The 12,719-nt window shown below is 38.1% G+C and overlaps 2 protein-coding genes across 5 annotated transcripts in view; both read right to left on the reverse strand.

The window, feature by feature from the left end:
- The window catches only part of WDR89 (WD repeat domain 89), a 432,803-nt gene that overhangs the window by 352,463 nt on the left and 67,621 nt on the right, over nucleotides 1-12,719 (reverse strand). The window lies entirely within an intron of this gene.
- PPP2R5E (protein phosphatase 2 regulatory subunit B'epsilon) overlaps nucleotides 1-12,719 on the reverse strand; it is a 146,890-nt gene that overhangs the window by 130,567 nt on the left and 3,604 nt on the right. For 2 of the 4 annotated variants that reach the window (XM_005605224.4, XM_001498781.6), the window contains exon 2: nucleotides 12,402-12,565. In XM_005605224.4, coding sequence (XP_005605281.1) covers nucleotides 12,402-12,558 — 157 coding nt within the window. In that variant the 5' untranslated portion in view covers nucleotides 12,559-12,565. The remainder of the gene's footprint in view (nucleotides 1-12,401; nucleotides 12,566-12,719) is intronic. The other 2 variants (XM_005605223.4, XM_070249680.1) reach the window with 1 other exon arrangement.

Consider the following 12,719-nt stretch of genomic DNA (forward strand, 5'->3'; position numbering starts at 1 on the left):
CAAATTTAAAATACTTTCAATTATTTATTTTTCTAATCTTCACAGTAACCATAACATCGCCAATGTTAATTGCTTTGCCTGTGGTTTTACTGTTGCTTGCATTCCCATTTAATCAACTTCAGTTGGTACTCACAGTAATTCTAGCTCTAATCTTCCAAACCTTTATTCTCTTAATGAATTAAATCTATTGTATTACGTCCCCCACTATTCCAAGCAGCAGTTCATGAACAGTGAATTAAAACATACGAAAACTTAAGACCACGCACTTTATCATCACAGTGCCATCTACAGAGCATATAGCTAGACCAACAGACAGATTTTACTTAGTTTTAAAAGGACTTGATGTTTTTTACATTTTGCACATTTCATGTATAGTCTGAAAGTAAACTGGTAATTTTTTTTTAAAGCAAGCAATGATTAAGTGATTTGTCTTCAAAGAAACCTCAGTATCATAAAATAACAAGAACGATGTTACCCTGAAAAGAAAGAAGAACTTTTTAAAAAACTCCAACTCCAACAATAAGACTATCTCAAGGTAATCTCCCAGTAATCTTCAAAGAAAGCTCAGTATCATGAAATGACAAGCACCATGTTACTAGGACAAGAGAACTTTTTTAAATTCCAACTCTAATCATAAGACTATCTCAAAGTAATTTTAAAGCTATTAATCATCACAGAGAAAAAAAGATTAAGCATAACACAAAAATATATATAAACATGAGGGAAAATATCATTCCTCATGACTGGGTAGGGGCGATGGGTGATTTATACAGTATATTATGGAGATGTACAAATGCCTAGGGATCAAGGTCAGACTTGAACCCCGCCTGAATGACTTGGCCCCAACAACCTAAACAGCCCCATCAGGCTCTGACCTCCAACGACAACAGCCTTTTGAGCAGAAGAACCTCCTCCACCTTCTTGTTTTGCTCATCACTGTGTTTCCAGGGCAGCGCCTGGTGCATCATACTGTTCAGTACAAATCTGATGAATGAATGGACTGAATTACACAGCCCACAGAACAATTACAAAAATGAGAATTTAAGGCCCTTGGAGGAGACTATTCAGGTAGGTCATATGCAGACTCCTTTCATAGCTGTTTGCTTCCTACATACAAATGCTGAAAAGCATTTGCACACAATTTATTTCATTCAAGCCTCACCATAATTCAGGAGTGCGAGTACAAGGTCTACCACTCCTAGGCCCAAGCGTGTCTAAAGCATACACCATTTCTAGAACATCCCACCAAACCAGAAAGCCTAAATCAAGTCCACCATTAATTGAAATTCCTTCTACAATGTTAAGATAGAAATCTAAATACAACAAAATATGGCTCTGTGCAAAAATCTTTAAGGAATAACTAAATCTAGGTAGTAAAGTGCAAAGCTTTCTCAGCAGCCCAAGCTTATGTCGAAGTTTCTCAGACCTAAAACCTTACAGATGGATCTCCCCTAGATCCAGCCACATCGCAGGTAAGTTTTAGAACTTCATCTTAACTGTTTTTGATTAAAACAACTTTAGGCTTTCTTAAAGGGAAATGAACATTATCTCCAGACGACAGGCTACCATTAGAAACACCAGTCAGTCATATCACTTGCAGACGGAGTTGAAGAAGCAAATGTAGATGGATGCACAGAAGACAGGGAAGACTAGAGTACCTTCCTTTTACTTTTGAAAAGTCCCTTGTATCAATCTGTTTTCAAGTCCCTTTGACTTTTGCTCACAAATTAGGGAAAAACACCAGCCCTTTTGATGGATCGCTATCTTTCTGAAAAATTAACTTCATGAAACAAAGGTTGAAGTAGCCTTCTGACCCTCAAAAGAAACTTCATTTTTGCTACAAATGTCCCTGATTTCAAAATACTCATTCATTCAAAAAGAAAAGTGTTCTACGTCCACAATGTGCAAGGCATGCAAAAGCTGTGGTGTCCAAACTGCTAATGGAAGAGAGCTGCGTAGGGCCTGAACTCCCTGGATCCTCACTGTGCTTCCTTATAAGGCATGGCAGAGGAGCATCCCTTCCGTCTCCACACATTGTCTCCTGGGGGCACTTCAGTCAAAGGCTAATTCCCAAGCCTATATCTTCCTTCTTAGAAAACAGTGCTTTTCCTGAAATGGTGCCAAGTTCCAATTTTCTCCATGTTCTTTTTAATGTTTTAACATTTTACTTTAACAGTGTTCCAGGCACGAGCAACCACGAATTAATTAAATTAAAACGTAACATCACCGTAAGATGAAAGTCTTCCATGGTGCCTACACAAATGGATGAACTCTTGCCAGACCTTGTCCCTCACAACACTGTGTATGTAATCTGAAACAGGTCCACAGGAGTGACTGAGAGAAAGACCAATGACAGAAAGATATGGAAAGGAATATTTATTAAGCAACCGACCACATGTTAAGCAGCTCACCCACAGAATCTCACTCCTCACCCCCACCTTGCGAAGCACAAGTCCCACTTTACAAAAGCGCGAACTGAAGCTCCAAAGAGGATAAACCTCAGCTCACAAAGCTAACACTGTCACCCAGACTTGAATAAGCTTTCCTACAATAAGAGAGTTCCCGAGTTGGAAAGACGAATGGGAAAGGACACCCCTGCCAGAACGCCACCACTTTACCAAACCCTAACTCCCCCAGGGCGGCCGTGCCTTTACTGTGAGGGCATCTGAGTCCCACAGGAGTCCAGAGCTGCATCTTGCCCCGCCCTACCGTCGTGAGGTGCCTGCTCCCCCTCCTGCCTGCCGCTGGAGGCACGGCCTGGCCCCAAAGAGGAGCTGAGTCCGAGGCGTGCCGCTCGGCCAGGCCTCTCCCCATCACCACCCAGAACGCTGCTGCCAGCCTGGCGGCTCCCCCTCTTCTCTTTCTCATCCCTTCAGTCTCCTCACAGTTTTCAGAGTTCCTACAAGAGGCAGTAAGATTTAGTAAATCATCCCAGCACACCATGAGCAAGATGGCCATTAGCTCCAGCGCTCCCCTGTATTCATCTACTGCGAATGCGCATGACAGGGAAGACGCTGGCTTCAGAACCAGCTGCGCCTGGGGTCCCAACCCCGGCTCTCTCTGCAGGAGTGGGCGAGTAACTTGGCCGTCAGTTAACAGCAAACATCCCTTGCCCTTGGTGTTATTAAGAAGCTTCAACGTGACACCATGTAGTCCATCGCCTGGCACACAGCAAAACCAAGAGACGCCGCTTCTCTTCTCCTTCATTAGTTGCTAAATTATTTCTTCACGAGCAAAGATAACCTCAGATTCTCCTCCTGACTTCTTCCAGGTCCATAGCTATTCCAGAAAAAAAGCTTTTTGATAGGCATGCTCAGTTTTACCACTGGTAGTCCTATTCCCCTAGCTTAATTTTTCAAATGATACTGATCAAAAACTTCCAAACCACCACACTGGAGTCATGTAGTAACTTCTACCGTCAAATGCCTCTTAAAACTCTGTTTGGTATCAAAAAGAACTAAAAATCAGGAGAGACATGCAGAAGAAACCTCTTGCCATGAGCTCTCCCTTCTACAGAAAGGGAATGTATGACAAATTTTCTCGCCCTGCTATGAGTGACGGAACTGACGCCCACAACCCAAGGCAGCGGTTCCTAGCCTGTGCGGACACCACTTTGAGAACCTGATGAAGGCTCTAAACGCCCCGCCCAGAAAAATGGCAATCTCACAGAGACACAAAACACTGCCTGGAATCTCAAGAGGGTCAAGGGCCCTCTGAAACCCACCCATCGACAGTAAGATAAGACCCCTCAACCAAGAACCATCTAGACACTCCTCAAACCGGCAAAATTCTCAATTCAGATTTTGCTTCTTTAAGGAGCAATACATTAAAAAGCCTGGACAAAAACTCAAGAAGGTAAAGAAAGTTTTCTCATTCAACTCTTCACACCTCTCTCTGCCTTGATACAAAATGCTACAAAAACTAACAAGGCTCAAAACCTGAAGAGAAAGTTCTCTCTCTTGGAAGCAAAATCTGAAAATAAAGATGTGCTCAGCGCCAACGCATGCGTTGGGAGCATGGGCAAGGCAAAAGGAGGTACAAAAATTAAGCATTAGAATGTCTAGACATTTTGTTTTTCAGTATCACCCTTTTTAACTTTCTCTGTATATGTTCTTAATGTGCATTATATATTTGTATAATTGCACATGTATACAATGTATACACAGATATGTATGTTACTTTTACAGACTGGAGTAAATAATTACAAAAAATGGAGATCCTGTCCTAGTAGACGACTTCCAAGATAAGTTTATCTAACCATAATTTTACCTGGTAACTCTCCACAAATGCAATATCCCTTGAAAATAATTAACTTAGCCACCTGAAGCTCTTATACCTGAAATGAGAAGTCAGTTTGCAACTGACGTTAACTAAACAGTAGGGCTGAGATTGTTCTCTAGGAACTAGTTCTCCTTTTTGCTCTAAAAGTCTAATTCTCAAAGCTCCACATACTCCATATTTTTCTTACTTAAATGGAAATAATCCATGTAATGTATTAAAGGAATAAAAATCAATTGAAAAACACTGGTAAGCATTTTCCATTATACAGTTTTTTCCTATAATTAAGAGTTAATATTCTTCAACTCCTAAATATACTCAGCACTGAGCTAAATGCTTTACCTGCTCTGTGGCACTTACTCTGACTCTGGGAGGTGGGTTCTAATACTCGCCCAATTTTGGAGACAAAAACCCAATGCTTAGCAGTCACACAGATGTGAGTGAATCCAGAATTCAAACACAAGTGTGTGTGACCCCAGGGCCTCCACTCTTACTGCAGGGAGGCCACCTACCTCCCTTAAGTAACATATGTCATATACGTGAGGTATATACTGTTGTATATTACGTAATAATATAATAACCATAATAATATTGTTCAATTAATACATTTGTTATTGCTTAATTTTACTGTAACATAAAAATAAGATCCCATATTTGTTCTCATAAAATCTTCAAGCATAAAGGGTAGACAAGTATTTTTAAGTAGTAAAAGAGGATGTCATTATTTGCATACAAAACAAAGAACTACCTTAGTTAGCACATTTGAAATATCTAGAAACTTTACTGTTCTTTTTCAAGCACTGCAAAATCTAATTCAGAGCAAACATTATTATAAAAGTTTTAAAGACAAGAGAAAATTTGACCATAAAAACCCTGCTCTGAAAGCCCATTAAAATATTCAGATATGCTCTCCTCTCTTCAACTATAAAAAGAAAGAAATCTGGCGATCGGAAGAGCCCATGATTCAGTCCCCAAACAGCAGAAAAAAGGGATTTCACTGACTTAACATCTTAACTTCTGCAAAGCGAAAGTGATGAATCCCCTAAGTAAAAGGAATCCCTCTTAGTATGTCACACACAAAACCCACTCCATCCTCCCTCCGCAGGACAGGGCTCCTGCTAACCGGAAACGCGCAGAGTTCCCAGAAGACAAAGCTACTCTCAAGATGTTAAGTGAACACTCAGCAATTTGATCCTTTAATAAAATCTTCATTAAACAAGCTTATAATTTTGTGTAAATTAAAGTTAAAATTTGCATAGTCTGGATTTGGGGGGAAAAAATTTTTAATATTTAGAAAGAAAAAATAAGCGCCTATACTACTATTACTAATAACCTAGAGGTTAACTAACAATGTGCATTAATTTACTAACAAATATCTATTGAAAGCCTACTAAGTACAAGACACTGATGGAGGCCCTAAAGATAAGAGAACAAGGTCTCTACACTGAAGACTACATTCTAAAGGAGGAGGAGAAACAGATAACATACAGGTAAACAAAGATAGAACTATTTCAGATTATAAATACAACGCAAGAAACGAGTGACAGTTAACTTCAAAGAAGGCTATTTTTAAAAGTCATGAGGGATGGTCCCTAAGAAGGGCCCATTTGAGCTGAAACTTGAAGAATAATACGAAGTCAGAGGAAGAAAGTTCTAGGTAGGAAAGGACCTCACCTTATGAGAAGATTCATCTGGCACTTTGACATTTGTACGCCCTGGTTGGGTGACATCCTGCTGAGACCCACACTATGATGACTTCTGTTTATAGCTGACAGTGTTCACCGTGAAGTGTCCAACACATATGTGCACACACACGGCTAACATGCTACTCAGAAAATAATAATAGCAATAACCATTCCCAATCTCTCACTCCAAGCCAAACACTCTTAACCATGGGGAAAGAACAGGAATGGCAGGGCTAAATCTTTGAGAATCTGATGAAAGCAATGAACTCAAAAAACAAAACCAAACCCACATATACAGAAACATAACATAATTTTAGGAGGTTCTGAGAAGCCTGCAGTCCATGCACGATGCACACACCCTATCCCCAATCAGAAATCCGTGAACCTTGGAGAAGAACTAAGCAGGAATTATCACACTCAGACGGGATGGGATCCGAATACACATGGCTACCCTACTTTAAATGATTAAAAAAATCAGGAACGCAGACTCTCAACATCTTTTGGCCCACATAAGACTCTGTATGGAAATTTTCTCTCTGCTATAGAGACAAACTATTAGGCTATATAAAGGAAAAATATTCCCGCCTAAAAGTGAATGAAATACCTCTTCACTACAACTGAGTATAATCTTTCACACATGAAAATGCTGTAACTTGACACTTGGTTTTGTGCAAGATCTTATAATTTCCTTCCAAAAAGAAAAATACTGCCACATTGTTTCAAAGGCTGCGAAGCTGAATGTTCACAACTATTAACTTAGGGGTGTTCTTCCAGTTCAAAAGCTTATGATTAATTTTTAAAACCACAAAAACAATAAATAAATACAAATAAAACTACACACACACGCTCAGATTACAATTTAGTTGTCTAAAGAACATACATCATGAATCTAAGGTACAAACTAGATCAATGGTTCTTAACTTTTTTTGATTCAGACACCCCTTTGAGAATCTGAAAAACGCTATGAAAATTCTCCCATTTAAAAAATGAACATACACATACAAAATGTACACTTAATTTCAGGCTGCTCAATGCATCTCAAGTTCAATCAAGGACTTAAGAATGTCTCTATCTTCTATATAAGATGATTCTGACCAGTTGCTTCCAGGAAGGGGAACTAGGGGAACTGGGTCGGGAGGAAGATTTTTCACTATACATCCTTTCATATCTTTCGAAATTTAAACAATATAACTGTATTCACTATTCAAAAAACAAATGATAAGGGGCTGGCCCCGTGGCCGAGTGGTTGAGTTCTCGCGCTCCGCTGCAGGTGGCCCAGTGTTTCGTTGGTTCGAATCCTGGGCGCGGACATGGCACTGCTCATCAAACCACGCTGAGGCAGCGTCCCACATGCCACAACTAGAAGGACCCACAACGAAAAATACAACTATGTACCGGGGGGCTTTGAGGAGAAAAAGGAAAAAAATAAAATCTTTAAAAAAAACAAAACAAAACAAACAAAAAAACAAAAAACAAATGTTAAAAATAAAAAGCACTACACTAAAAATTGTGGCAGGATACCAATGCAGTAGGTGAAAATCTCCTTTAAATAAAGATGTCGAAGAGTCTACTAAACTCAATACATTTGCAAACTGTTTCTTTGAATTTTCGGTTGAAAAAGGTTCATGACTGCAAAACTAGGCTTGTTTCATAATTTTCAGAGAAATTTCCAATTTCAACTTTTTGCTGAGAAAATATAAAAGTGAATAATTCCACATTACTCACATTCTAACTTCTGAAATCCCAGTTAAATAGCAATAGCCAGTATTTACTGAATGTGGCACTGCCACACCTATTGATTATTATTATCATCCTCATGTGATAGACAAGGAAACCAAGGCCTTCTGAACTTAGCTCACTTGCCCCTGGGAACCACAGCTAGTGAGTGAGCTAGGTCTCCCGCAGGCAACAAAGTCCATGTACCTGCCCCACGCGACACTTCATCACAACCTACAAGGAGGATGGTAAGCAGTAAAATAGAGAAGATCATTCCTTAAAAGACTAGCCTCATTAGAAACACACTTTAGAGCACTAGGCCATTATAAAAATTGGCAATTATATCTGTATATTTCTTCTTTACACTACACAAAACGGATATAGATGAAAGAGAAGAATTATCCCATCCGGTAATTAGAAAAGCACAAAAACTAGTTTTAAATTGGAATTTTTAAAGTTCTCACACACGGTCATGCTAAAAAATAAAAACGTAAGTTGAATCATAAGCCTAGAGCTTAAAAAACAAATGTTTTCCTTAGAGAAGGCATGTGATAGAAACACAATGTTACTGATCTAAAGGTTTCAACACCATGAGGCAGTGTCTTTCTGCTGAATGGCAGGTACCTCCAGTCACCAGAGTCTGGGGACTGTTTAGTACCGAATGTCTACACTATCGGCAAAATGCCTCAGAAATATGTAAGGAATTGTGAGGCTAAAGATAATGATGCCACTTTCACTATAATCCCATCTTCAAACAGCTGGTCATTTTCAAAAACATATCACTGAAACCTAAACGTATAGAATCTTTTAAAGTTAAAGAAAGAAGGAAATATGGCACAGGAGGGTGGGGTGCGGAGAGAACATAAACCACCTAACCAGACACCATTACTACCACTACTACACCACAACTACTATCACTACTACCACTACTACACCACTACTACTACCACTACCACCACTACTACCACCACTACTACCACCACTACTACCACTACTACACTACTACTACTACCACCACCACCACTCACTATTAGTAGTATTATTAGTATTATAATAAATGTGTGTCTATTTGCCTAAGTGTTTAGTTCGATGGTCCTGATTCGGGCCTCACCCACATCACTGCCGCAGTCGGCTCGTGTCCCGCTGTGTGGGCACAAGGCAAGCACCCACGTCTTTAGCTTGTGACCAAGCACAGAAGGCGCTAAACCTCTACTGGATTTTGTTCATCAGTAAAACGAGTACGAGTCTTTTAAGCTCAAAAACTTTAGGACTCTTTGAAAACATTTTCAGAAGTATATAAAGATGGAGAAGATTTCAACATCTATATTTCAAGGTTTATCCTGCAATTTCATATACATACACAGCTGAGGAAAAGCCAGGTCACTCACCGTATATTTACACAGAACTACCCGCTGGTGTTGCTTTCTACAGAAAATAACATTGGTACAAATCTCAAAACCCCACCTATTAGAAAAAGGTCAAAATAGATGAAATTTTCCTTTCACTTTATTACAGTTCTGCAAGTGAAGACACTTTTAAAATGCTAAGTATTACTTATAAGTCAGTCAAATATGACGATGCATATAATAAACATTTTGATCGTGCACACACAGAAAATAAGTGATCATTAATGAATACCTACTTCCAGATTAAAAAGAGGAGTTACATAATCACGAAGGTTATACAATTTCCATTTTCAAACTCCTCTAAAATTAAAGATCTTGAGGACATATCTTTTACTTTATTCTTTAAAGCAACCCACAAAATTCAACTACAATTTATATTGTACCCCCCAAATAAAATTAACTCAAACCTTCCCATTTAGTCAAAGAAATACTACAGAAGTTAAGTCAATATCCATTATCATGTATATATAATTGATTCTGGTTTCTCCCAAGGAAATGACAAAAAGAAAAACAAGAACTTGCTCCTGTATGTTCTTCACATTCCATAAATTACTTCCTAAAGTTGGTGAGAGGCAACATACAACTAAAAGTCAACCCATTATAAGGAAAACAGGTGTCATTCAACAAACTCTTCCCATTCACTAGAAAAATCAAGAGCAAATACACACTTCTGAAGTTTATAACTGATTGTACTTCTTTGTTATTCTACAGATTTAGAAACCTAATTTATGGAATACTTTGCAGAATATTTTTCCAGAACGTGCTTACTACAAAAGAATCACTTTAGTCCGTCTGGAATTAAGCTTGTGTATATATGTAGTATTATATGGTCCTGTTGCTCTCCAATTCTCCCATGCTGGCAAAATACACAAGTTCACAAATATCGTATTCTTGGAGACCAGAATTCTTGGAAATTTTTCAATACTACCACACTTCACTAAAAAATGAGAAAAGGATATACAAATGGCCAATAAGCATGTGAAAAGATGCTCAACATCCCTAATCATTAGGGAAATGCAAATCAAAACTACAATGAAATACCACTTCACATACATTATGATGATGGCTATTACCAAAAAAACAGAAAAGAACAAGTGCTGGTGAAGATGGGGAAAAACTGGAACCCCTGTGCACTGCTGGCAGGAACGTAAAAAATGGTGCTGCTGCTGTGGCAAACAGTATGGCAATTCTTCAAAAAATTAAACATATGATCCAGCAAATCCACTGCTGGGTATACACCCAAAAGAAGTGAAAGCAGGGACTTGAACATATAATTTGTACACCTATGTTCACAGCACCATTATTCACAATAATCAAAAGGTAGAAGCGACTCAAGTGCCCATTGACAGACAGATAAACAGTATGTGATACATACATACAGCAGAATATTATTCAACCTAAAAAAAGGAAAGAAATTCTGACACATGCTACAACATAGATGAACCTTGAGGACATCATGCTAAGTGAAATATGCAAGTCACAAAAGGGCAAATATTGTAAGATTCCACTTATATGCAGTACCTGGAGCAGTCAAATTCACAGAGACGGCAAGCAGAAGGGTAGCTGTCAAGGGGCTGTGGTAGGGGGCAATGGGGAATTGGTGTTTAACGAAGAGAGTTTCAGCTGGGGAAGATTAAAAAGTTCTGGAGATGGGTGGTGGTAATGGATGCACAACATTGTGAATGTACTTAATGCTACACTTAATGCACACTTAAAAATGGTTAAAATGGTCAATTTTTTGTTATGTATATTTTATCACAATAAAAAAAATGAGATAAGGAAAAACAAAATATTAAAACATGTGCCAAATTCTTCTCATGCATGCCTCTTTTACTACCCACAAAACCAATACCCTGGCGATGAGTGGTCAGTTAAGTTCTAATTTAAATGTTTACCATGAGCACCAAGAAATTAATATAACAAAAAAGTTTAAAATTCTTTCTAACTCTAAAAAAGTTTAATCTGCTTACTCAGAATAAAGTCCTTTGCCAGGTATAGATGCTAATAGCTATTATATGTCTAGTTCAGATTAAATAAATTACTAAAAAACTCAATATGCCTCCCAACTTTGTATTTCAAGCATGGTTAGTTTTATCCCTAGAGTTTTTCCTTCATTATTCTTTCAAAGCCTCATAAAGACTATTTTCATTTTTACCAGAAAAATAGCTTTAGCCAAAATTTTCTCCCCCCAAATCATAAGAGCTAATCTTTACTAACCAGTAGATATACCATCCTTACAGTAATCAGTATTCACTTAGTTTCCACTAATTTCAAGTATAAACATTGGAATCTCATTTATGAATCTCTCTCCCCTAAAACAAAAAAAGTTCACATGGGAAAAATAAAAGCTTGAAATATCCTAGGTTAAATTTTGAGGATCTTTTCTAGTCAAGCTCCAGTTTTTCTTATAATGTCTTTTTATTTCATAAACTGTCACAGAAAGAAATGTTCATTAACGAACTAGTAAACCAGGTTTTCCAATTTCCTCTGAGCCACTAAAGTGCATTGTGTTGTTCAAGCCCCCATTCTCCTTACTCTAAAGTATTCAGCAGACAAAAATCTACCCTCACAGTTTCCATGCTACAAATGCTATGATCCGATACATTTCAAAAAATGCCTGTTCATAGAGCAAAATAGATGAAAATTAAAAGGAACAAAAAGTATCTACATACCCAAACAAAGTTGAAAGGTCTAATTTAGAAAAAAGTTCTTATATTAAGACCTTGTCCTTAATTCAGTCCAAAGGAAAGAGAAGAGTAGTATTAAACAAGTATAATCATATATGTTTTCTATTTGTACTATCTGAAAACAAGGATGCATGTAATCAATTACTAACTCACTATTTTTTCTTGATTTTTAAAAATGAATTCTTTCAAACATCATTTTCCATATGTAAGTTAATGGTACCATCGCTTCGACTAGCTCTACTTCCTGTGACTAAGACTGTACAATTTGTGGTGGTTGTTGCATACAAAGTATATATCGAAACGACAACAGGAGGAAAAATGAAAAACAGACCCACACATCTTAAAGTTTCTCTAGCATTCAGTTTTTCTACTTATCAGTGTGAGAGATTCTCTTGATACTAAGTTTCTCTTCATTCGTCCACAGCAACTTATATTAAACTGAGCCCTTTAAAAAGGAAAAGTGGGTGTATCTGGTCACACACCTCTAACATCAACATGTCTGAAATCTCCCATCCTTTCAATTTGCAATACAGAATTTTAACAAATAGGAAACTCTACAAAAAGGAACTTATATAGAGATATAAAAAGATCAACTGAAAAGGAATCTATCACCTGGTTACGAGCCTTACCTTTTAGCAGCGGCAGAGGTGTTAACTCAATAGGCTTGCCTTGAGACCTAAACTGTGAGGAACTTTGTGACCTCTTCTGTCTGGCTTTTCTGACGGACTTCCGAGAAAATCCGTCTACTTTATCCACTGATGGAGGAGTAGTTGGTGCTGAGGACATATCCCTACTGAAGAGAAAGAGGTATCATAAACACAGTCCCCAGCTGGAAGCATACGTGTGAGTTACACAAATTCTAAATTTCCTATATACAACATTCATGAAGACGGAATATGTGATAAAGAAAGCAAATAAAAGTCAGTCAAGAAAAGCCACATCTTAGG

Source organism: Equus caballus, chromosome 24 (assembly GCF_041296265.1).
Source record: "Equus caballus isolate H_3958 breed thoroughbred chromosome 24, TB-T2T, whole genome shotgun sequence".
In the NCBI taxonomy this organism is placed as follows: domain Eukaryota; kingdom Metazoa; phylum Chordata; class Mammalia; order Perissodactyla; family Equidae; genus Equus; species Equus caballus.